Raw genomic sequence first — 23,671 nt, forward strand, 5'->3', positions numbered from 1 at the left:
TTCAATGCACTTTCCCTCCAGGGACCACTCTGTCCTCACCCCCAGGTAAGACCTGCAACCCTTAGGCCTGGCCTCTCCCAGAGAGATTAAGGCAAGGCTCAGGAAGAACAAACTGCAGAAACACAAGTGAGAATTACGGAATGGGTGCCTCTGTGGAAAGCTCACCTGGCTGCTACTTCCCCAAGGTCAGCCTGGATCACCCCACTTCACTACCAGCAGCAGGGCAGTGCAATGGTTAAGAAAGAGCCTGGGCTCCGGAGTCCCGGTTCTGCCAATCCTACCTCAGCGACTCTAGACTTCTGTAAATGGGAATAGAGTTTCTAACCTACTGGGATTCTGCAGATTAAATGAGTTGATATTTGTAAAGCGCTTGGGAAAGCATACAGGAAGTACTCATTACTTGTTAGCTATTATTTGGAAGTTTATACATATCTCTGATTAAGGCCATTGACAAATTTTTCCACCCCATCTCACTCATTGGTGAGCCTATTAGTTACTTGATCCTGGCAGTTTGAGTGTTCCTCACCCCTCCTAGAACCATGCTTTACACTCTTTATGCTCTATCTTGAAGAGCTCATCAGTAAGGTAGAGTGGAAAGGGGCAGGTGCTGCTGTTACTGGGAAATTGAGAGCATTTCTGAGCAATACCTCCTCCATTTGGGCAGGCCTTCCCTGGCCTGCTCAGGGTGTGTCAACCGCTGGCCCAGTGTAGGGGAGGGAAGAAAGGTGAAAGCTTGTGTCTGGAGGAACAGGAGTCACAGCATCTGCACCGGGTCACCTTGGGGCACGTGCTGCCAGACCTAGTCCTCTTCTAATCTTCACTCCTACAGCACCAACCATTCAAAGGGCCTACCATTTCTCTATCCTTGAAGAAACAAGGCAGAAGGAAGACAGAACTAGCATGGGCATCCTGACTCCTTTGGTGCCACCCGGGAGACTTTGGCTAACAGATGACATCACCTTTCTGCAAAATGAGAAGTGACCAGATGGCTTCCAAAAGTCCCTTTGGACTCTGGCCTTCCTCAACTCTAGGATCTGCAAAAAGCTGCCACCTCAGAGGGGCAATGGTAGTGAGGATGCAAGCCAGGGGCTGGGACAGGGAAGACCTGGAATGGCAGAGACCATCCCAGAGCAACTGCAAGCCCAGCTGCAGCCAATGGAGAACTTTAGCAGCCAACCTCTCCATTCTCAGCCAGGAGTCTGGCATCCCCAGGCTGCCACTGCCCTCACACTCCTTTCCCCAAGAGAACCTCCCGCTCAGCAGACAAACTGCTATCCCCACAGCTCCTTGATCAAGTCAAGTATCTTTCTAAACAAATGATTATGCAGCTACTGTTGAGCCCTTCAGTATGATCTGTCACTGTGCTAAGTGTCTCTCTCCCTTGCAATATCTTAATAGAAAGGCTGATGCTTGGGATTTCCCTGGTAATCAAGACTTTGCCTTCCAATGAAGGGGGTGCAGGTTCGAGCCCTGGTCAGGGAACTAAGATCCCACATGCCTCGGGAATAAAAAAACCAAAACATAAAACAGAAGCAATATTGTAATAAATGCAATAAAGACTTTAAAAAATCCCACATGCCGCGGAGCAACTAAGCCTGTGCGCCACAACTACTGAGCCTGTGCTCTAGAGCCTGCGAGCCACCAACTATTGAACCCGCGTGCCACAACTACTGAAGCTCGAGCACCGCAACAAGAGAAGCCACCGCTACGCACCTCAATGAAGAGTAGCCCCCACTCACTGCAACTAGAGAACGCCCACGCGCAGCAACAAAGACCCAACGCAGCCAAAAATAAATAAATAAAATAAATTTTAAAAAAGGTCCACATCAAAAAAAAAAAAGTAAGAAAGGAAGACTGATGCTTATCTTCTTTTACTCTCCTTAATTTCTTCCGTATTAGTTGTGCTTTAAAGGGGTGGGGGTTGGGGAGGGGGACTGGCTCTACCAGTTTTTAACTCTGACCCTGGGCAGTCCCTTAATCTCCATGAGCCTATGGAGAAGGAATTTCTCCATAAAAGGGGGCCGATTACCACCCACCTCAAGGGCACTGTGAGATAAGAATAAAGAAGTGTTCTGGTGGTGCAGTGGTTGAGAATCCGCCTGCCTGCCGATGCAGGGGACCCGCGTTCGTGCCCCCGTCTGGGAAGATCCCACATGCCGCAGAGCGGCTGGGCCTGTGTGTCCAGAGCCTGTGATCTGCAATGGGAGAGGCCCACATACCACCAAAACCAAAAAACAAAAAACAAAAAAACAAAACACAAGAAGTGTTCTGTAAAGTCTTAAGGGCTATCCCAAAGGCAGTACAGGCAGTACCAACCCTTCCAATCTAAGGACTTGATGAGTAAGACTAGACCCCAGGAGTAATCAAAGGATGGCAGCTTAGAATCCTCAGCTCTGGAAGGCCACCTTGGGCAGTGTCCCACCTTAGTGCAATAGAGCTCCCAGGAGTACAAACCAGCTGCCTCCTTGGTACCTGAAACAGGCCCCTCCCAGCCTGTGGAGACTTGGCTCAGGGCAGCTGGATGCTACAGTGATGGGGGAGAAAGGCTGGATTCCCTGGATCCACCCAGTCTTCAAAACCTCAGTCATCAGGAATCTGATCACCTTACTTGAGGCCCAATCCAAGGTCTGCTGCTCAACCCAGCCCTCCTATGAAGGGGCAGGGGGTGGCCAGCAGCAGGCTAGTGATTTGCCTAGAACGCAGCCCCATTCTATAGGCTGAAAAACTGAGGCAAAGATTTGGGTGTGGGGAAAGAAGGACAAAAATGACACCAGGCTCCTACAAACCTCAGACCTGCTAAGAAATGAGGTTCTTGCCACAAAAGCCGCCTGGTGTGAAGCATGTGTCCCTGCACTAGGGGGACAGCACTGTTTGACAAACTAATCAATTATTTAGAGATTTCTAAGTCCTGACCTCACCCAGTCCAACCCATGTTCCTTTCTGCACTCACTCTGGCCCTGCTGGTCTTTTTTCCATTGCTGGCCAGCTTCCACTAGGGATGTGCTGTGGCCTTTGGGGGTACCCCAGGACAAACCCAAGTGGAGGGCTCTGCCCACCCCTCCCGGGTTTCCCCTTTGTACTTTGGCTAGTCGCAAACCCAAACAGTAAGCTCTTGCAAACCAGCCAAGAGTGATGGAAAGAGCACTGAATTGGGCATCGGATATACATACATAAAAACATGCCTGTATTTTAAACAATGCACCCCTGTACAACAGCCTCGGTCAGTAGCTTCCCCTGCATGGGCCTGCTTCCCTCAGCAAAAGGGTGGTATGCATGCACATGTGCACAGGGTACGTGTGAATTCTGGCCGGGCTCAGTGGTCTCAGATCAACTCCAGGTGCCTGCAGGGTGCAGTGGAGGAGCAGGGGCCTCGGGTAGAGAGCGGGTGTGCACGTCTGCCAGGCAGCAATGTAGTACTGGCCAGCTCCTTAACCTTTCTCACCAGGAAAATGTAACCTTCCTTACCAAGGCTGCTTTGAGGGTTATAAGCGACTTTGAAACCCTGTTTTTAAATGGGGGAAAAAATTTGGTTCACAAAATATCATGATCCCCACCTTTTTTTAAGGTGTGTGTATATATACAAAATATACATACGTATGTGTCTGTGTGTGTGACTCACAAAGAAGTACTTTAAGTGTAGAAGACATACCAGATTTCAAAGACTTAGTAGAAACAATAATTTTTTATATGCTGACTATATGCTGAAATGATAATATTGTGATTATCCTGGGTTATATTATTTAAGTTGATTTCACCTGTCTTTATTTCTTAAAAATATGGTTACTAGAAAATTTTTAATTGTATACACGGCTTGCAATGTATTTCTATTAGGCAGCACTGATCTAAAAGGATATGGTTGCTTAGCAGTATTTCTGGTGGCTGGTGGAACAGATTATGAAGGGATTTGTTTTCTCTTTGCTAAAACACATTTGGATATTTTTTCTACAATGAACTGGTGCTGCTTGAATAAGCTGAAAAGATTTCCCCTTCGAAATAAGTTAAAAGACCGAACACAAGGACTTACCTCGTGGGTCCAGTGGTTAAGAATCCGCCTTCCAATGCAAGGGACGCAGGTTTGATCCCTGGTCAGGGAACTAAGATCCCACATGCCACAGGGCAACTAAGCCCGCACACTGCAACTACTGAGCCCGCACACTGCAATGCAGAGCCCTAGAGCAACTGAGACCCAACGCAGCCAATAAGCAAGTAAGTAAGCAAATAAATAAATAAATAAATAAGATCCAACACATAAGAGTATTTTCCATCTACTTTGACAACCCAGAGCCAGAGAGCCTCCCAATGCCAATAGCGAGCAGCGCCCACCCTCCCACTGGCCCAGAGGCCATGCCCGAGAAACCACAAGGTCAGCAGGGCTCTCTCAAGCAGGCTGCACGTGGCCTGACAGAGCTGAAGAGGAACATCTCTGAGGGAAGAGGGGCCAGGGCTCCCCAGCAGGATCAGAAGTTCCAGGGCCTGGCTCATACTCACTGAGGGTGGCCAGGGCAGGCAGAGCTGGGACCTCGAGGCTGGGACACTGGGGCCCACACAAGATTCCTGCTGTCTGAAGATTTGTGTGGGTTCTCTCTCCCCCAGAAAGTTTTTCAGGTGAGATACGTATACTTCTGTGGTCTGGGAGAATGCAAAGCCAGACGGTAAGTCAGTCTGCCGTGAGCTGGAATCCCAGCTGCTAACAAACTACTATGCAGCCTTGAGCAAATTACTGAACCTCTCTGAACTCCTGTTTTCTGGTCTGTAAAATGAGGATCTTGACTGTAGCAGCTGGATCCCACAGGGATGTGAAAATGAACCAAGATCATGAACAAGATGTGTGTGATGGCTCAGAAGTTTGTTAATCACGGGAGACGTGTAAGCTTTCAGGCAGTCTGGCATGGCTCCCTGGGGCATCTGTCTTCAACAAGGCAAGTTACCCATGAGGCAGGTTCTAGGACACCTGGCTAAGCCCAGGGACAAGATAAAGGCACATCAGCAATGGATGAGCAATGCACTCATGAGCATGGGATCCAATCCCTTCATACAAGTCGTGAGAAATCAATGTCCAGCCAGGAGAAATGTGAGAGCGGGGCTGAAATCAGAACATGGATCTCCAGACTTCCAGCTCTGGCAGCTTGCTCTGACCCCACCCTGAAGTTCTTACCTGAAAGTTTCCACTAAGAAGTCAGGAATGGAAAACTGTGACCAAGAGAGCCCATGTCGGGCTCATTCCCTATCTCCAGTCCTCCCCTGTGCCTGACGCCATGCTGTTCACCCACATGCTCCCTCCACCTCCACCCCGGAGCATGGAACCGGGGAGAGGCCAGGGGAAGCAGAGAAAACACTCATACTCCTCCTGGCTCTGGGGCTAAGAGACCCAGATCCAGGGGGATATACCTGCCTGCCTCAGGCCACCCTTCTGATTAATGGACACAATACAACTGATCTGACTTCTGGACAGTATGAGAAGAGAGGAGGAAGTAAGAAATAGCAGTCAGAAAACGTCCTCTTTAAGTGGCCTAGTCTGGAGGAGGGGGGACAGGACAGGGCACTTAGTTGGATGGCCCAAGTCACTATGCCATCATCTGTTCCTTTCCATCTCTTTCCTGGATGCCTGCTGAAGTCTCCGAGGGGCATCCCTGCAACTAACCGGGCCTCTTGCCGCCCCGACCCCAGTCTACTCTCCACAGAATGGACAAAGCCTAAACCAGAAGCCGGATCATGTCACCTCCTTCCCTGCTTTGAGAACAGCAGCCAAACTCCCTAAGCTGGCCTCCAAAAGCCTCTTGTGTCGGTTGCTTGGAGAACTCTAAATTCATCACCACCTGGTACCTGCTGTTCCTCCAGGCTAGAGTGCTCATCAGCAGGCTCCTTATCAACGCCATCTTGGCTCACCCTCAGAGGTATTCCCTGACACCCTGATTGAAGCTACCCTCACTCACACAACCCCCAACACTTCTCTATTAGTTTGTTTCTTTCACAGCACTCACCACTATCAGAAACTGCCAAGTAGTACTACAGATGGTGGCAAACCAACATTCCTCCCATTGAAAAGCAGGGCCCATGTCCCCTCCCCTTCATTCTCAGCAGGATCTGTGACCTCTACCAACATAACACGCCAAAAGTGATATTGTACCAGTGCTCAGGCCCAGGACCTTAGAATACTGACCACACCTACTTCCTGTCTCTTGGAACAGCTCTCCGGGAGCCCCAAGCCACTATGTTGTAAGTCCTACTACTCTGAAATCACCATGCTGGAGAGGGCACCTGAAGGCACTCCAGTTCTAGCTGAACCCAGCCACTCCTGTCAAGGTTCCAAACACATGAGTGAAGCTGTGGTGGGCCCTGTATGTAGACCAGGACCTGCCTGCCACCTCTATCACTACCACAAAGAAAAGAAGGAATCACCTGGCTGAGACCTGTCCAAATCCTGTCCCATAAATCAGTGAATAAAAGGGCTGTTTTTGATATAACTAGTAGCCTCCCTTTCCCTGCCCTGCAACCCCCCAGTGAAGATGGCCATGTGTCCTGCCCCCCATCCACCATACATGGTGGGGTATCGCTCCAGGACCTTGCTTCAGACATGTAAGCTCCCCATCCATTAAACCACTGATGACTCTTGCTGACTCTGGGATCTTTCTTCAGTCTTGAAGCTGGGCAACAGAGGCCCTGAAGGCCTGCAGGGTACAGCCCAACAACCAGCAAAGAAATAAAAGATCTGTGACAGGCTAGTTAATCTTCAGTCTTAGCAAACACCAAAATCACAACTAACTGCTGAACTACCATTGACAAAAAAGACCAAAAACAAACAAACAAACAAACAAAAAACAAGCTGGAACTTACCAAAAAAGATACCCTACATCCAAAGACAAAGAAGCCACAACGAGATGGTAGGAGGGGCACAATCACGATACAATCAAATCCCATACCTGCCAGGTGGGTGACTCATAAACTGGAAAGCAATTATACCACAGGAGTTCTGCTGTAAGAGTGAAAGTCCTGAACCCCAAGTCAGGCTTTGCAGCCTGGGAGTCAGGCAACGGGAGGAGCCCCCAGCGAATATGGCTTTGAAGGCCAGCGGGGTTTGATCTCAGGATTCCTCAGGGCTGGGGGAAATAGAAACTCTACTCTTGGAGGGCGCACAAAAGGTCACATGTGCACCAGGATCCAGGCTGTTTTGGGGGTGATTTGTTAGGCAGCAATAGATAACCAGAACTACCTTGCTGGTTTACGTTGTCACCCCGCTAGAATGTAAACTATGAGGGTAGGCCCCTTATGACTTATCTCCATCAGTATTCCCATGGTCTAACACTTAGTAGGTTACTGAAATAAATGTGTTAAATGAATGATTTTCACTTTGGTGGCAGCCAAGTTAGTTCCTTCCAGGCAAACAAAGGTTAGGCTCAAGCCCTGGTGCTTCTCTAGATAAGCCTGAGGACTCTGAATACTCAAGACAATCTCTCTAGGGGAATTCCCTCGCAGTCCAATGGTTAGGACTCCCCGCTTCCACTGTAGGGAGAACATGTTCAATCCCTGGTCAGGCAACTAAGATCCTCCATACTGCGTGGCCAACCCCCTCACCCCACCCCCACCAAAAACAGTGACTCTAAATGAAATAGTCCTGGGCTATAGTGCTCAGTTTGGCTCAAATAAACCTCTTAAAAAAAAAAAAAGACAATCTCTCGAGATGGGCTGGCTTTCCCTCTCACTGAACTAGTTGATACTTTGACCCTGGCCTCCACCAGTCCTAGGTTCTAAATCTCAGGGCCAGAAAGGGGTTCTCAGCAACTGCCCAAACTAACCAAGTACAGAACCTCCTCAACAACATTCCTGCCAAGGAATGAGCCACCATTTTTTGCACACTGCTGGGGGCACTCAACAACTTTCTGGGGCAGCTCACCTTGGCCCAGAACTTCCCAGAAGCCTAGGGCAGAATGCCCCATGCCTAGGTAGAAGAATCGCATAGCCTTGGCCAACCTCTTAGGGATGACACTCTAAAGCTGGTCCAGGGCTTCCCTGGTGGCGCAGTGGTTGAGAGTCTGCCTGCCAATGCAGGGGACACGGGTTCGTGCCCCGGTCTGGGAAGATCCCACATGCCGCGGAGCAGCTGGGCCTGTGAGCCATGGCCACTGAGCCTGCGCTCTGCAACGGGAGAGACCACAACAGTGTGAGGCCCGCATACAAAAAAATAAAATAAAATAAAATAAAGCTGGTCCAATCAGGTGGGGAAAAGCAATCCCCATTAGATAAAATCTTTCTCAAACTAGTCTTGACCTCTGATTTGATACATAGAACTTAATCCTCGACCTTGAAAGGTCTTCTGGCTTGAACACTTTCATTTACAGAAAAGGGAAAGAAGTCCAAAGAGGTTCAGTCAGTCACCCAAGGTGTCTGAGCAATTGAGCCGAACATCTGGGACTAGAAGGCTGGTCCCAAATTCTCCTTCCCAGAGTTCTCTGTCCTAGAGCTAACACCCATGGAGAAGCCTCTTTCCAGTGTCTGTTGCCCCAGAGAGAATTCAGTGCTCCAATGAGCCTTAGTTCCATTGCCCAAAGAGCAGGATCATGATGCACAAGGCCTCTAGCCAGCATCTTTCCCCTTTCCACACGAAACACAGTAACATCTGCCTTAGCTGCTCTCATACCTGAAGGGTGTTTGAGCTAGAGAGGGCCTTAGAGATAGCTATCAAGGATGTCACACCCATTTCACAGATGCAGGGAGGGGAGTGAAGTCTCACTGGGGCCTAACATAACCGCTACCTCACGCCTTAGCATTCAGACAGCTTTTTACTGCTGCTCTGGGGCCTCAGGCCACAATGCCCAGTGGTGTCCTGTCTCCCCATCACATCCGCTCTCGCTCAGAGAGGTGGGTACAGAGACCCCCTCCAGGGACTGCATGCAATTCCTGCCCTTGGCGTTAAAGTTTTCCCCACCCTTTCCTCTCAAATTCTTCTCAAATAAGGATGCTCTCAGCTTGTGGGCTGGACAGACTGCTGTCCTCTCTCCTTTGTATGATAAAACACACCAAGACTGAGCCCACAGGCCCAACGCAGGCATTCTCGTCTAAAGGGAGCTAGATCCTGACACTGGATAGTAGTCATAAAGGAACAGAGGCTCAGTGTGGCCAGGTCTTCGTATTTTTTTTCATAACAGCTTTACTGATACTATTCACATACCATGCTATTGACCCATTTAAAGTGTACAATTCATTATTATTATTTTTTTGGTATATTCAGAGTCTGGCTTTTAAAAGAGAAGCTGCAAATCTCCAGGTTTCCAGACACATTCTCTTGATTTTAAAACACAGATGATTACTTTCAACTGTTTTTAAATGAAGGGTAATCAAATGCTGTCAGCAGGCTCAACTGGAATTGAGGCAGTAAAGGGAGTGGATACCCAGTTGTAACTTCTACCTTTCAGGACAAAAGCCCCATCATGGCTTTTGTATCTTATTTACCCCTGAATTCTGGAGCCTGATACGTAACAAGTACTCAAAAATTTCGGAATGAACAAATCTAGGAAAGTACTTTGCAAATTTACAGCTGCAGAGCCCTACAGGAAACTGCCACCCAAACTCTTTAAATACTACACGTCAAGGAACCCAGTACCTCCTGCGGCAGCTGAATCTGTCGGGGCCACTACTGAAAATTACTACTTGACCAGAGCCAAAACCTACTGACCCTCCACCTCCCACCGGCCATCAGAGCTTTACCTGTAGGGCCACTTGAAGCAGATCTGTTCAAATGCTGTAGTTCAGAACAACCGGCATTTCCACCCACCCCAAGCTTTGATTCTCTGGAAAAATTATCCTAGTTTATTCAACCATCCCCTCCCTCTTCACAGTAAGGTGCATGCATCCCAGTGAGCCGCCACCTGATTTCCTGTCTCCCTCCCAAACTCCTAGAAGCAGCATCCAGCCTCCCACATCCAACCATGTCCAAACTCCACCCCTACACTCGGCTCCACTTTGGACAAAACCTAAACTAGGCTATTCCATCCAGATAATTGGCCTCTCTTGTATCACTGTAAAGATATATAAAGAACAAGAAAAGCACAGACCTCCACTCCCCCAAGCAAACCCAAAGCTGCAGAAAGATACCAAACATGGAGCAGGAAGGTTTCACTTCAAAGCACCTGAGGGGCTTCCCTTCCCTGGTGGCGCAGTGGTTAGGAATCCGCCTGCCAATGAAGGAGACATGGGTTCAAGCCCTGGTCCGGAAAGATCCCACATGCCGTGGAGCAACTAAGCCCGTGCGCCACAACTACTGAGTCTGCGCTCTAGAGCCCGCGAGCCACAACTACTGAGTCCGCGTGCCACAACTACTGAAGCCCGCACGCCTAGAGCCGTGCTCCACAACGAGAGAAGCCACTGCAATGAGAAGCCTGTGCACCGTAACAAAGAGTATCCCCCGCTCGCCACAATTAGAGAAAGCCCGCACGCAGCAAAGAAGACCCAACGCAGACAAAAATAAATAAATAAAATAAAATTTTTTTAAAAAGCACCTGAGCTGGTCTCTCACAGACATTCTACCACTAGGGCACTCCCAAGTGCCACAACATGGGCTTCTCATGCAGGATTATAGCCCCAGTGATTCCTTAAATTCCCCTTCACTATGGAGTTGTGTAACAGCCTAGGGCAGGGTGGGAAGAACTGGCTCTTAAGTGACATGGGCGGCTTTCCTGTGTATGCTCAGGACCAAACAACAGGGATAAGGGGCAGAGAGGACCCAGGAAGACAGAGGAAGCCTGGCTTTAGCACTTGAGCTCTATTAGCAAATTGAAGACCTGGGTCAAATTCAAGACCTCGAAAGAAGAACCACCAACACTTACAATTATTTGCCAGGCTCTGGCTGAGCGCTCACCTTCCCATAGCTCACATTCAGTGATCCTGCGTCGTGGGTACTCCAGATATAACTCCATTTAACTGAAGCCCAGAAGTTACCAACCTTCCCAAGGGCACTCACTTGGTAGGTGGCTGGGTTAACTCAAACTGGATGACTAACTCCAAAGTCGACATTCTACCACCCAATGCTATTTCTTCCTCCAGAGGAGTGAAAACAAAATCGGAGTAGACCCAAGAGACATGGGTTCCAGTCTCAGCCTTGCTTTGAACTGACTGTGATCTTGAGCAACTCTTTTTCCTTTCTGGGCCTGAAGTACCTAACTTGTAAATCAATGGTTTAGGTTCAATGACCTCTGGGGTCCCTTGCAGCTCTAAATACTCCTCCTCTGAAAGGAGAGAAAGGAAATCCAAGCCCCTGAGGGCACAGCAATGGGAACAGAGTTGATAAATGGGCATTGGTCAGGGTAAGCATGGCTCTCTAAAGCCCAGTATTCTCAGGAACTCACTACAGCAGCCCATCTATGGGCAAATGCAAACCCACTGTTAGCACAGGTGTAAAAATGGTTGAATTCAGCTGAAGGGAGGTAGCTCTGATGGGAAGGAAACCTTGTGCATGTAGCTATCTCTGGAAAAGCCCACAGAGCCAAGCTGCAGAGAGGCTGGTGGCAGGCAGCCTAGATGTGGACCTAGAAGTCCCACCACATGGGTGCTTTCCCTGGTGGAGGTGGGGATTCCCATATGGAAGCCTGCCCCCCTACCAGGGCCGCCTCCTCTTTCCACCTAAACGGCTGCAGCAGCGCAAGCAGGCTGGGGCTCTTGGCTTAAGCATGGACTCAACCTAGGCCAGTCCATCAGCAATTGTGATTCTCCCAGGAACTGAAACGCATTCCAGATAATCTGGCCTTCTGAAAGGTCAGAGAAATCCCATACACTGGAGCTGCTCCCTACCCCTGAAGGATGACAGCTGATAACTGTCCTAGACATACACTTCAGGAATGACTCAGAAGTCTGCTCCCTTTGTAATCCAGGAACCTTGCCCCAAAAGATCAGACAGGAAACCCCAAATCATCTATTCTTAACCTAAGAGGTTCTTCCACGTGGCAAAAGCAATCTTTCAAAAGCAAAAATCTGACTATGCCACTCCCTCACTTAAAATCTTCAAAAGCTCCCTACTGCCTTCCAGTTAAAATGAGAATTTATACTACAGCCACAGGGAGTTACTCAGTTCTCTGAACATCATGGCCTTTCCTCAACCAAGACAGCTCTCTTTCCAGGCCTTTTCTCAGATAAGTCCTACCTGTCCTTCCCATTTCAGGTTAGCCACTGCTTCCTCCAGAAAGACTTCTCTGACCTAGACTGAACCGGGTGCTCCCTGCTGCACTCCCAAAGAATCCCACAGCTTTTTTTTTTTTTTTTTTGCGGTTCACGGGCCTCTCACCATTGTGGCCTCTCCCATTGAGGAGCACAGGCTCCGGACGCGCAGGCTCAGTAGCCATGGCTCACGGGCCCAGCCGCTCCGTGGCACGTGGGACCCTCCCAGACCGGGGCACGAACCCGCGTCCCCTGCATCGGCAGGCGGACTCTCAACCACTGCGCCACAAGGGAAGCCCCCCACAGCTTTCTTACACGGCACTTTCCATTATGGATTGTGAGTGTGTGTGTTCTTTGTCAACACATTTTTATTATTCACTGTGGTATTCCTCTATGCCAGATTCAAAATGTGAATGATGCTGTTAAAAGTACGAGATTCATTCATTCATTCATTAAATGTTCACCGAGCTGCCTACTATGTGCCAGGCATGCTTAGGTGCTGGGGATAAAGCAGTGGTCAAACACCAAAGACCCTCATCCAATGGTGATAAAAGCTAAGAAGAAAAATGAAGCAGGGTAAAGGGATGGGGATAGACAATATGGGGTGCAGGCTTGCTATTTAATATAGGGTGGTCTGGGAAGGCCTCTCCATCTCAATGAATGGAACAGGAACCTGAAGAAAGTGAGGGTGTGGCCCATGCGGCTATCAGGGGAAGAGCATCACAGAACAAAAGCCCTGAAGCAGGAGGGTACACAACATGCTCCAGGAAAAGCAAGGACCGGTGGTGATGGAAGGGGAAAGTGGTAAAAGATGAACTCAGAGCTGAGGGTCAGGTCAAGGGGACGTCTGGGGAGCCAGATCAAGAAACTCTAAGGACTCTGAATTTTACTCCGCTATAAAAGCCATGAGAGGACTTTAAGCAGGAGTGACAGGAGACCAGTTCAGAGGTTCCTGCAACCTTCTAGCTGAGTAGTAATGGTATGTGGACCAGGATGGCAGCCAAGGAGGTGGTAAAAAGAAAGCACTTAGCTTTGGTCACAGTTTTTCGGATCCAAAAGGATGTACTGGTAAATTAGATGTAAGGCGACAGAGAAATAGAGGTGCCAAGAATGACCCCAAGGTTTTTAGTCTGAGCAATTAGAAGGACAGAGCTGCTTATTAATCTCTCCTGAGTCTCACTTTCCTCATCTGTGAAGTGGGGATAAAAAGAGCACCTGCTGAGCAGGTTACACAGGAAAATTGCAATATCACTATTACTTATAGTGGGGTTATCAGGAGCTTCAATAAGCTAGGGTATGTGGAAAGGAGAGCAAAAACCAGAGTTCAGGTGGACCATGCATCCAGATGGCTCCTGTTAACTGTGGGACTGAATTCAGTTCCTCTGAAAAGCTTAGAACTTCATTTTTTTTTTTTTTCGGTACACGGGCCTCACTGTTGTGGCCTCTCCCGTTACGGAGCACAGGCTCCGAACACGCAGGCTCAGTGGCCATGGCTCACGGGCCCAGCAGCTCTGCGGCGGCACGTGGGACCCTCCCAGACCGGGGCACGAACCCGCGTCCCCTGCATCGGCAGGTGGATTCTCAACCACTGCGCCACCAGGGAAGCCCTAGAACTTCATTTTAAAGGAAGGAAAGAAAAGGCTACCTGGAGTTGCTGGAATGTATGTTCAGACGGGAAGGTGGTTACCACAACAAGCTTGGAGGGTTATTACAAAGTACCCCGTACACAGGCCTCCGATGGAGGGGCCATCTGGGTTTACCAATAATACCTCAAATTGAGGTGGTAAAGCTCCTCACTGTATGTCAGATTTATGTGGCTGGCTTTACAAAATTCATCATAAAAGCCCACATACCTCAGCCCACATACCTCACCTTCCACACCGGCTTTGCCAGTCCAAAGGCGCAAAGGAAAAGTGCCATATCAAGACTGTCCCTCATGGGCTTCTCTGGTGGCGCAGTGGTTGGGCGTCTGCCTGCTGATGCAGGGGACACGGGTTCGTGCCCCGGTCCGGGAGGATCCCACGTGCCGCAGAGCGGCTGGGCCCGTGAGCCATGGCCGCTGAGCCTGCGCGTCCAGAGCCTGTGCTCCGCAACGGGAGAGGCCACAGCGGTGAGAGGTCCGCGTACCGGGGGGTGGGGGGGAAGACTGTCCCTCTGATTCTGGGAAGTCCCTCATGGAGATACCGTAGGCTATCTGCCACAAAAAATTGGCCAGTTGGCCCTGGTAACTATTACATAGTACTGCTTGACAATGAAGTTAACTCCAGATTATCCATCCTCACTTAGGGAATGCATGGATAACCCCTCAGAATGGGTAATTACCTCAAACGACATATACAGTTGACCCTCAATAATGTGGGGTTAGGGCACCAACCCCCAGCTCAGTGGAAAATCCACGTGTACCTTTATAGGTTGTGTGGGCTATCTGCTGTTCCTCCCTATCTGCGGTTCTGCACGAGCGTGGACTCGACCAACAGTGGAGAGTATAGGACTGAAGTATTTATGGAAAACAATCCACACGAGTGGACCCATGCACTCGTGTTGTTCAAGGGTCAACTGAACCTGGCTTTGGCATGCATCTTCTGGAATCTAAACCACTTACATCTATCTGTGTGGGGCATTTTAAGTCATGAACTGGGCTACCCCATAACGAGGTATCCATTTGATCCTCAAAACAACCTCAGCATAGGGGTTAGTCCCATTCTGGGAACAAGAAAACCAGCATGTTCTGATTTAAATCCCATCACCTACCCCTTTGCCCCTTCACCTCGCTGTTTCCCGTGCTTTCATTAGCCAGTTATCAAAACTTATTTTCTTTCACAAACCCCCAGCAAGTAAAACTGTCCTCTCTCCTGGCCACTCCCTTAGATCACTCTGGACCAGCCAGGGAGGTTTGTGAGCCCTCTGGACGCCCCAACACCCTAATTACCCCCTTTCAGGTTGACTGGGATTTTGCAAACAGGGGCACTCCCATCTGCCAAGCTCTACAAGTTAAAGAGGTTTTTGTGGTTTCAGGTCCACTGCTCCGCCTCCTCTCCCTGACAGACTCCCAAAGAGAGGGAAAGAGTGTTGAGTAACAACTCTAAAATACTTACTCTAGCCTAGATCCCACTGCAGACAGGGGCTGGGTCAGCCAAGAGAATCCCCCCTTCACTCCGCCCCCCAGCCCTGGGAGGTTCAGAGCTCAGGACTGCTGAGACTACCCCCTACCTGCCAAGGGCCTAGATCCACCTCCAAAGCACCTCTCCCTCCCTAACAGGCACTCTTCCCGGTTAGGTTAAAACTCAAACTCCCTGCCCAGAACAGGGGGCAGGCAGCTGAAGGTTCCTGGGGAAGGCCTCCTTCCCTTCTCCCCTTCAAAGAGTGTCCTAATTGTGTGCTTTCTTCACAAAAGACAGTGATTTGAAATACAGGAAAAGAGCTTCAAGCCTTCGTTTATCAAGGCTAACCTAACAGTTCTTTGCCAGAGGTGCACAATATAACCAGCTATGGAGTTTAAAACAAACAAAAAACAACCATAATGTCATTATCACCCTTGACAAATAATTCCTTAATATAATCTAAACTGATCAGTTATCCTCAACTGTCACCAAAATTTCTTCTTATAGCCTATTTGTTCGAATCAGGATTCAAACAAGATCCACACAATGCATCTGACTGACGTCTCAACTCTTTTCATCCATAACACTTCCCTCTTTTAAAAATGTTTATTTTTTTAATTGAACGTGATGTACAATATTATATAAGTTACAGGTGGATAATACAGTGAGTCATGATTTTTAAAAGTTATACTCCATTTATAGTTATTATAAAATATTGGCTATATTCCCTGTGTTGTACAACATATCCTTGTAGCTTATTTTATACATAGTAGTTTGTACCTCTTAGCCCCCTACCCCTATACTGCCCCTCCCTCCTTCCCTCTCTCCCCACTGGTAACCACTAGTTTGTTCTCTATATCTGTGAATCTGTTTCTTTATGTTATGTTCACTAGTTTTTTGTATTTTTTTGAACAGCACTTATTTATTGACAAGATAATCTGTCTTGTAGAATTTCTCACATTCAGAAATTGGATAACTGCTACCTCATGGTCAATCAATGTGTTCCTCTAACCTCGCAGATCTATGGTTCTATTAGGTGTGGGCTCAATTTTTATTTGGTGGAGGCAATCTTTATAGACAGCATGTGTACTTTCTACTACCACATTCATTGTAAGGCACTTAATGCCTGGTTGCTACACAGGTTGCTCTGATATGAATCCCCAAGCAATTGGCTTAGGTTCCTGAAGCCAGAAGACTGTCTCCAGCACTCACAGAACCTGGATTCAAAACTGGAGTTCTTAACCACTATGGCAGATATGAATATACACATTTAAAAAGCTTTGCTTTGTAAAAATCGTGAATTACTGCTGTACACCTGAAACTTACATAATAATTTTTAAAAGGGCTCTGCTTTGGTTTCTTTTGTGGGGAAGGGGTTTATCGGAGAAAAAGTGTTTTTGATACTAAAAAAACTTTGAAGACATATTCCAATTCCCTCATTTTACAGATGAAGAAACATAGGTACAGAGAAAGTATGGGGGTTGCTGGTATCTGCAATGCTGGACACAAGCAGAATTACAAATGAAATGAACACTCCTAACAATGGTGATCATTTATTACAGCTAGCACTTATTAGATGCTCTGTACCTGGCATTAAGCTAAAGGTTATGCTAAACATCTTGATTTTCACCACCCTATGAAATAGTTACTACTGTTACTCCCATTTTGAGGATGAAGAAACAATGGTTTAGAGAGGCTGAGTAATTTGCCCAAGATTGCACACCAAGCTAGAAGCAAAGCTGGGACTCAAAATTACAGACTGTGTAATTCCACCCAGTCCACTGCTAGTGGTGAGGAAGGAAGGAGCCAGGGTCTGAAGTAGCTCTGACACCGTGAGGTCTTCATGCAATAAAGACTGACTGATCCACATGGATGCCCCAGAATACAACCAGTTGTGGGGTTGGTGGGGGAGGGAAGATGGGAAAGGGCCCAAACCCAGGAAGAAAACTGAGACTGGGAGTGGAGGTTTATTTGGGGCCAGTTCAGTGTGGTGGCAGATTCCTGGGGTTGCCATGGGTTAGCTGGGATTATAAGCCTTTTTAATTTTGTGTCACCAGTTAGCTGCACTTCAAAGAGACACAGAAAAAAATGATGCCCAGAATATAAATATTCAAGTCTCAGGCCCTGCCCCCGACTTTCCTCTAAAGAGAAATGAAGAAAAAGATCACAGTACTGGTGTTTTCTTACTATACAAAGTTAGAAGTGTCAGACAATCAACCCACTGATTCCCTGCTAGGGTTGCTGGAAGCTTGTGGGGATGATATGCTCTCAAGTCTCTACCTACTACATGTACACCAGCCACAGCAAAATTTTAGTTCAGTTAAGGCTCGCCTTTCCCCACAGCCCTGAGAGAACATGAACGCTCCGCCAAAAAGTAATCTTGACGAAAGGCAAATAAATTAAAACTTATTTTTAAAACATTCGTCATAACACATTCCAAAGAAAAAACAGCCAATTACTTGGGTCATCAACCTTTAAGATTATCCATACTATGCCCTTCATGTCTGTGGATAAGCAAAACCCCACTTTTAAGGAGACAGATCCCATATGTTTCAGTGAGTACTAATACAATACCAGAAAAGGAAAGTTCAACACTCTCCAACCCCCTCATTTTCCTCATTTTACAGGTGGAGAAAACAGAGACCCAGAAAAAGTCCCAGAAAATCCCATAGTTTCAGTCTCCCAGACATGGTACAACAGAAAACACATGCCAGGCACCAAGCTAAATACTTCACATATATCATCACAGTGAATGCTCACAATGGTCCCATGAGGCAGATAAATAATTTAATTTCTAGAATAAAAATGGAGAGGCTGAGGCACAGAGTGGTTAAGTATCCTGCAGAAGGAGGCACAGCTAAGCAAGTGGTTGAGCTGGCATTCGAACCCATGCAGTTTTGACCCCAGAACCTTTGCTATGTATCACTTCTTTAACTAAGACATCTTGCCTCTCTCATACTTAGAGTTGTGGTTAAAATAAGGAAAAAATATTTAATGTTTTCAAAATATTCTAAGGGAAGAAAATACAAAGAACAAAAATGCAAATCCCAAGATTTAAAACTACTAAGACACAGAAGCTTAAACCAGACCAGAGAACCCCACAAGAAAGAGGGGATATAGCAAAACATCTTTTATTACTAGTTACTGCATGTGTCCCTTAAAGAACTAAAATACTAGCATCTGAGCCAAAAGGAGAGCTAAAAATAGGCATTTGCAGCAAGCTTTGGAAAGCTTTTGGCTTGCTTATGAGGCACCCAAAACATATGCATCACAGAACACAAAATTTCCCAAGACCACACTGTCATTCCATTGGTGTCTCATTTAAACTTGTCCAAGCTGTAAATAAAATCAGGACTGGAAAAGGGCCTTAGTGATCCATGTAAACTTCAAAGAAAGTGCCACCATCTACCCTGACCGCAAAATTCTCCCTCAAGAAGCATCCAAGCCCTAACAACTGGCTTAAACAGAGGAGCTACTGAATTCAGAGTGTATTCTGTCAAAGTCTATTCTGCAAATTCAAAACCAATGAGTAGACAAGACACTTTCTTACCTAACAAGAACAGCGTAAATCTACCGGACTCAGAATTTTGCTGTGGGCACTTAAAGCAAGTTGGCTTTTCTAAGAACTCAGAGGTAAAGGCGAGATGCCAGCCAAGCTGTCCTCTTCCAACAATCAATAACCCCGGTGATGCACCCTATCAAGGGCCCCTGGACTTGCACAAAATGCCAGCTCAAGCACCCAATACCACCTGATGTCATGGCTGATTTAAAACCCACAAGGCAGGTTCACCATTAGATAAGCAGCAGCCGTCAGAGTGAGTAGCCCCATTTAAACTTCTGAGGAGTGTTCTCTCCCGGGCATGATTATACCCCTTCGAGTTTTAAGAGGCGGAAGGACCAAAGAGTGTCTTAAAGTTGCTATTCCTTCCTCTGTGGGTGGATCAGGAGGGATTTGCAAGAAAATGGAGGTTTCAGCACTGCCCTTTGCATAACAGGGTTCTGGAAGGAACGGGGGGAAGGGGAGGAGGGCAAAAGGAAGAGAACACGGTTTGAGGTACTATTAGTAAACGCCAAATGTCCCCTCCTCCAAATGAAGCAACCTTAAAAGAAATAAAAATTACAACATGCCATTTTCAGAATTAGCTGTTCTGGTTCCCCTAGGACTACAAGGGATTCTATTCCCTTGAATGTGAAGGCATTAAGCTTCCCTTTCCCCATTTTGATGGTTTAAACCAGTCAGCCTCAATCAGCACTACAGAAGGGGAGGAGTTTTGAAAAAGCAATGCGGCTATGGCCACAGGCCATCATTCTAGCTCCAAGTGTGTTTTAACACCGATCCACTACAAAAAGACCCTGAACCGAAGAATCCAGCCCCACTGTGCCTCTACGCGCCGGCAAAGGGAGCAGGGCGGGCGCGCCCCCTACCAAAGCCGACGATCTATTTTTGGCAAAGGAAGGCGGAGCCGAACCTCCATATTCTGCACCGCCTCTCTCCCCCCAGCGCCACTGACAACGCTCCGTGGGGACTTCCCACCTTCCCCAGGGGGCCGGGTCCAAAAGGACCCAAAGCCGAGGAGGGAGAGGGAGGGCGCGGAGAGCGCCGGTCGGCGGTCACATGCCACTCGCCGCGCGGGGTGGCACCACGTTGTCCCGGCTGCGGAGGAATGCCGGGAAGGAGGAACGCGCACTCACACCCGCGCACACGCACACTCCCGGCCGCGCCGCCCGCCCGCACCCGCCTTCCACCCCGACCGCCGAGGCGGGCCCCGAACGCCCAGGCCGAGCGGTCGCGAGCAGCCCGCGTGTCGGCGGCGCGGCGCAGGGCGCCCAACTGTCACCCGCCCGCCCTCCCGGCCCTGCCACTCCCTCCCCCGCCGCCACACGCCCCTCGCGTCGCCGCATGCCCCCTTACTCGCCTCACATTTCCCCCTCACTGGATGCCCCGCACGCTCTCCATTCGGCTCCCTCTCAAGACGGAAGGTCCCCGGGATCAGGGAGGGAAAGCACCGCATTCAATGACACGTTGGGTTTCCTCTTCTCCCCATTCTGCCCGTAACCGACCCCTGAACCCATCGCCAATGGCCATTCTACCGCCTAATACTATCTACTCGAGAACAAAACTTGTTAACTTTTAAATCCCGAATCCGTGTGGTCGGTATGAACTCATCGCCGGGCGTTTTGCTGCCTATGACATATACTCATTAAACATTTACAACATGGGGACGATCGCAACGCTACCAAAACGAGAAGCATGGGGCGGGGTGGTAAGAGGGGGCTTCCCCAGGAAGGTTCAGGCTGGAAACCGTCTCTTACACTAACATGCGGTAGCGGGAGAGGACCCTTTTCACCGAAACCAGCGCCCACCCTCTCCCCGCGAGGTAGGCCCGGACCACGCCGTTGCCCACTAACCGCTGAGGCCCAGGCGGTGGCCGTAGCCTCCCGGAGGCCGGGCCCTCTGGCAGGGGCAGTTTCCTGAGTATGTTGGGGGACAGGGCACGGCGACCCGAATGAGCCAGGAGATAATAATAATAATAATCATAATAAATTCCGAGTCACCACGACCAGTGGCGGACCCCCGGGCCCTGGAGGCCGCTGGGGGAGGGGACGCCTCTGTCCCCGGAAGAGGCCCCGGACCCAGGATACCAAGCAGAAAGACCTACCTGGAGGAGACTGTCCGTTCACGGTGGCCAGGACCGGCGGCAACGCGTTCTTAGTCCACGGGTTCACCTTGGGCGGAGGGGCCTCCACGAAGTCTCGGCGCCCGGCGCCCGCAGCTCCGGCAGCTCCTCCGCCAGCGACCGGCTCGCCGCCGCCGCCCTCCTCCCCATCGCTGACGGCCGGGCCCTCGGCGCCAGGCGGCTGCGGCAGCCGCGGGTTCTCGCGCTCCAGCTGCCCTGTGCCCTCCTTGTGTGGCTTGGCGCAGGGCGGCCGAGGTCTCCGGGCGCCGCCGTCCGGCTCTCCCCCTCCGACGTCGTTCGCCCCGGGCTCGCCCTTGCCCTCGGACGACGGCGGCGGCTTCTTCCTCACCAGCCCCCCGTGCTCTTCGGCCTGCAAGAGTGGGGCGCCCCCCGGCAGCAGCGGCTCCACCTGAGTGGCCATCTGCGCGCCCGCCCCCCCGGAGAAGCCGGGCGCGCCCGAGGCTGCCTCCCCCGCCTCGAACTTGGCTCTCCGAGCGCCCGCGACGCCTTCCTTCGGGGGGCGCTGGGCCCCAGTCCCGGCGGCGAAGGGGTCGGGGTTCACGCTAGGCGCGGCGCCCCTCCGGGTCGGATGCAGCCGCTGTAGATCCAAGGCCCGCTGGCCGGGCGGGGGGGGGGACGAAGGCCCCCCACTATGCGGTCCAGGCCTTCTCGGCGCGCGTCCCCCCCCGCCCGTTCCTCGCAAGGCGTCCCCACCCCGAGCCTGGCAGGCTTCTCGTCCCGTCCCTCCCTCCCCCCCGCCGCCGGGGCGGCCCGGGCTTCCCGGCTCGGGGGCTGCAGCAATATGGACGGACGGGGGAGAGGCGCGGCGAGCCGAGCTGACCACGCGATCCGCGGCAGGCGGCGGGCGGGCGCGCGCCTCGCGACGCAGCGGGCAAGGGGAGGGGAAGGCGCAACGGGGCCGCGCCCGCCGGGGCCGGCAGTGGGCGACGGGAGGGCGAAGGCGGCGGGAGCGCGCGCGCAGGGCCTCGCAGCCCCGCCCCTTGCCCCGCCCCTCGCCTCCGATTCCTCGGCGCACCTCGGGGCTGGTGGGTGAGGGGTACTCAGACCTGACGGGGGCGAGCACGTGCCTGATGCAATTCGGGAGCGGGGGGGAGCGTGGGGGGGGGGCGGGGGCAGCGGCAGCGAGCCGGGCAGGAGAGAAGGGATGGTAAAGAGGGGGAAGTGTCTTAAAGAGCCAGCGCGTGAGAGCGGCCGCAGGTGGAGCACATGGGAGTGGACCACGCGGCCGGCCGGGCCTGCTCGCGTTCTTTAGGTTGGGTGCTCTAGATTCCGAGGAAGGAGACATTAACGTTACCCTCCACTTACAGGATGATGGAGGTGGGTGCTAACGGCTCCCTGGCGTCCCGTGGGCCTGCCCCTTCCAGGCCCCGCCTGAGTGACCTTGGGCCAGCCGGCCTCACCTCCGTGGACTGTGCTCGGCTCCTCCCAGGAGGCCCCGGCCGGGACACTGCCCGGAGTTGGATTCGACGCCTGGCCTGGAAGGCGGGCCCTTAACCCTTCGGGGCATTGGGCGCCTACGAAAATGAACGGGGAATTACCAACAGACCCCAACCAGGCTAAGCTCCGAAACCGAGTATTTACGGGCAGAAAATGTCTTTTTTCTCAAGTGGATTTCATTTACGAGGCTTGCTTGGGGCGGAGACGAACAAATGCCCGATTGGGACTCTGGAGATCTGAGATTTTATCCTGACCCTGGTTCTGCCCCTTACCAACTCTGCAGCAGTTAGGACTCAGTTTCCCTAGTGTAAAGTGAAGGAATGGTGTATGACAGGCGTTTCAAATTTTAGTACACATTCAATTAAATATTTACTGTAGGGATTCTAGGAAACAGGGTTTGGAAATAATCCAGACTTACAGGGACTTCATGTAATTTACATTCTAAGGTGGAGAAAGAGACAGTAAAACAACTTAAGTGATAAACAATTGCTTGTCTCATAGGTTAGCCTAGATCAGCTGCTTTGGATGATGAGGGAAAACCTTGAATGCAGATTCCAAAGCATTTGGAATCAGGCATGTCTGGGATTGCACCCAGAAATCTGCATGTCTAGCAAGACCCCTTGGGTGCTTGCGGTCCCACACTTCACTTGGAGAAGTCCTGGCCTCTGGCTGGCTGTGATCCCACCTGCTTAAGACATAACAGCCTAAAGTGTTGGCCATCTCCAAAAGAAGGATTAGAACACCCGACCTGCTAGATAGAGGATAAAGCTTATTAAAAGGCTTCCTGAAACTGCCCCCAAGGGGTGAGGCCAGTTGTAGGGTTGTTGTAACAAGGACTACTGGGGGAGGGGTGCTCCTGGGCACAGCCAGGCAGTCTGATGTTTAATCCCAACTCTTCCATAACATGGCCTCCACACCTTGGCCAGCTTGCAGCACTTCTCTGGGCCCCCCGCTTCCCTGGTGGAAAAATGGGGGTAAATTAAGCTTGACTTGCTTCTACTGTCTCAGCTTTTGTGAGGAGTCAGGTGAGACAATGTAAGTCAAAATGCTGTGTATGTTATAGAGACTGAGGCCATTAGCTAATGGTTAAATGATTAAAGGGATCTTGATGAATTAAAGCAGGATTCTTCATAATTACATTATATATATATACCCTTAATCAGAAGGTAAATTATTGTCACCAGAATACACTATTTTTTATTTTATTTATTGATAAATATTTCCTGAAGAGGATTCACATTAGAACCTCTCTGAACTTTTTAAAAGGGGACATAATGGTCATTGTTGGTC

The 23,671-nt window shown here is 50.1% G+C and overlaps 1 protein-coding gene across 1 annotated transcript in view; it reads right to left on the reverse strand.

Moving 5' to 3' along the window:
- Window positions 1-21,798, reverse strand: part of LARP1 (La ribonucleoprotein 1, translational regulator) — a 58,349-nt gene extending 36,551 nt beyond the window's left edge. The window contains 1 exon segment of the mRNA XM_059062981.2: window positions 20,906-21,798. Coding sequence (XP_058918964.1) covers window positions 20,906-21,344 — 439 coding nt within the window. The 5' untranslated portion in view covers window positions 21,345-21,798.
- Window positions 21,799-23,671: the final 1,873 nt, after the last annotated feature.

This window comes from Kogia breviceps, chromosome 4 (assembly GCF_026419965.1).
Source record: "Kogia breviceps isolate mKogBre1 chromosome 4, mKogBre1 haplotype 1, whole genome shotgun sequence".
NCBI classification, from domain to species: Eukaryota; Metazoa; Chordata; class Mammalia; order Artiodactyla; family Physeteridae; genus Kogia; species Kogia breviceps.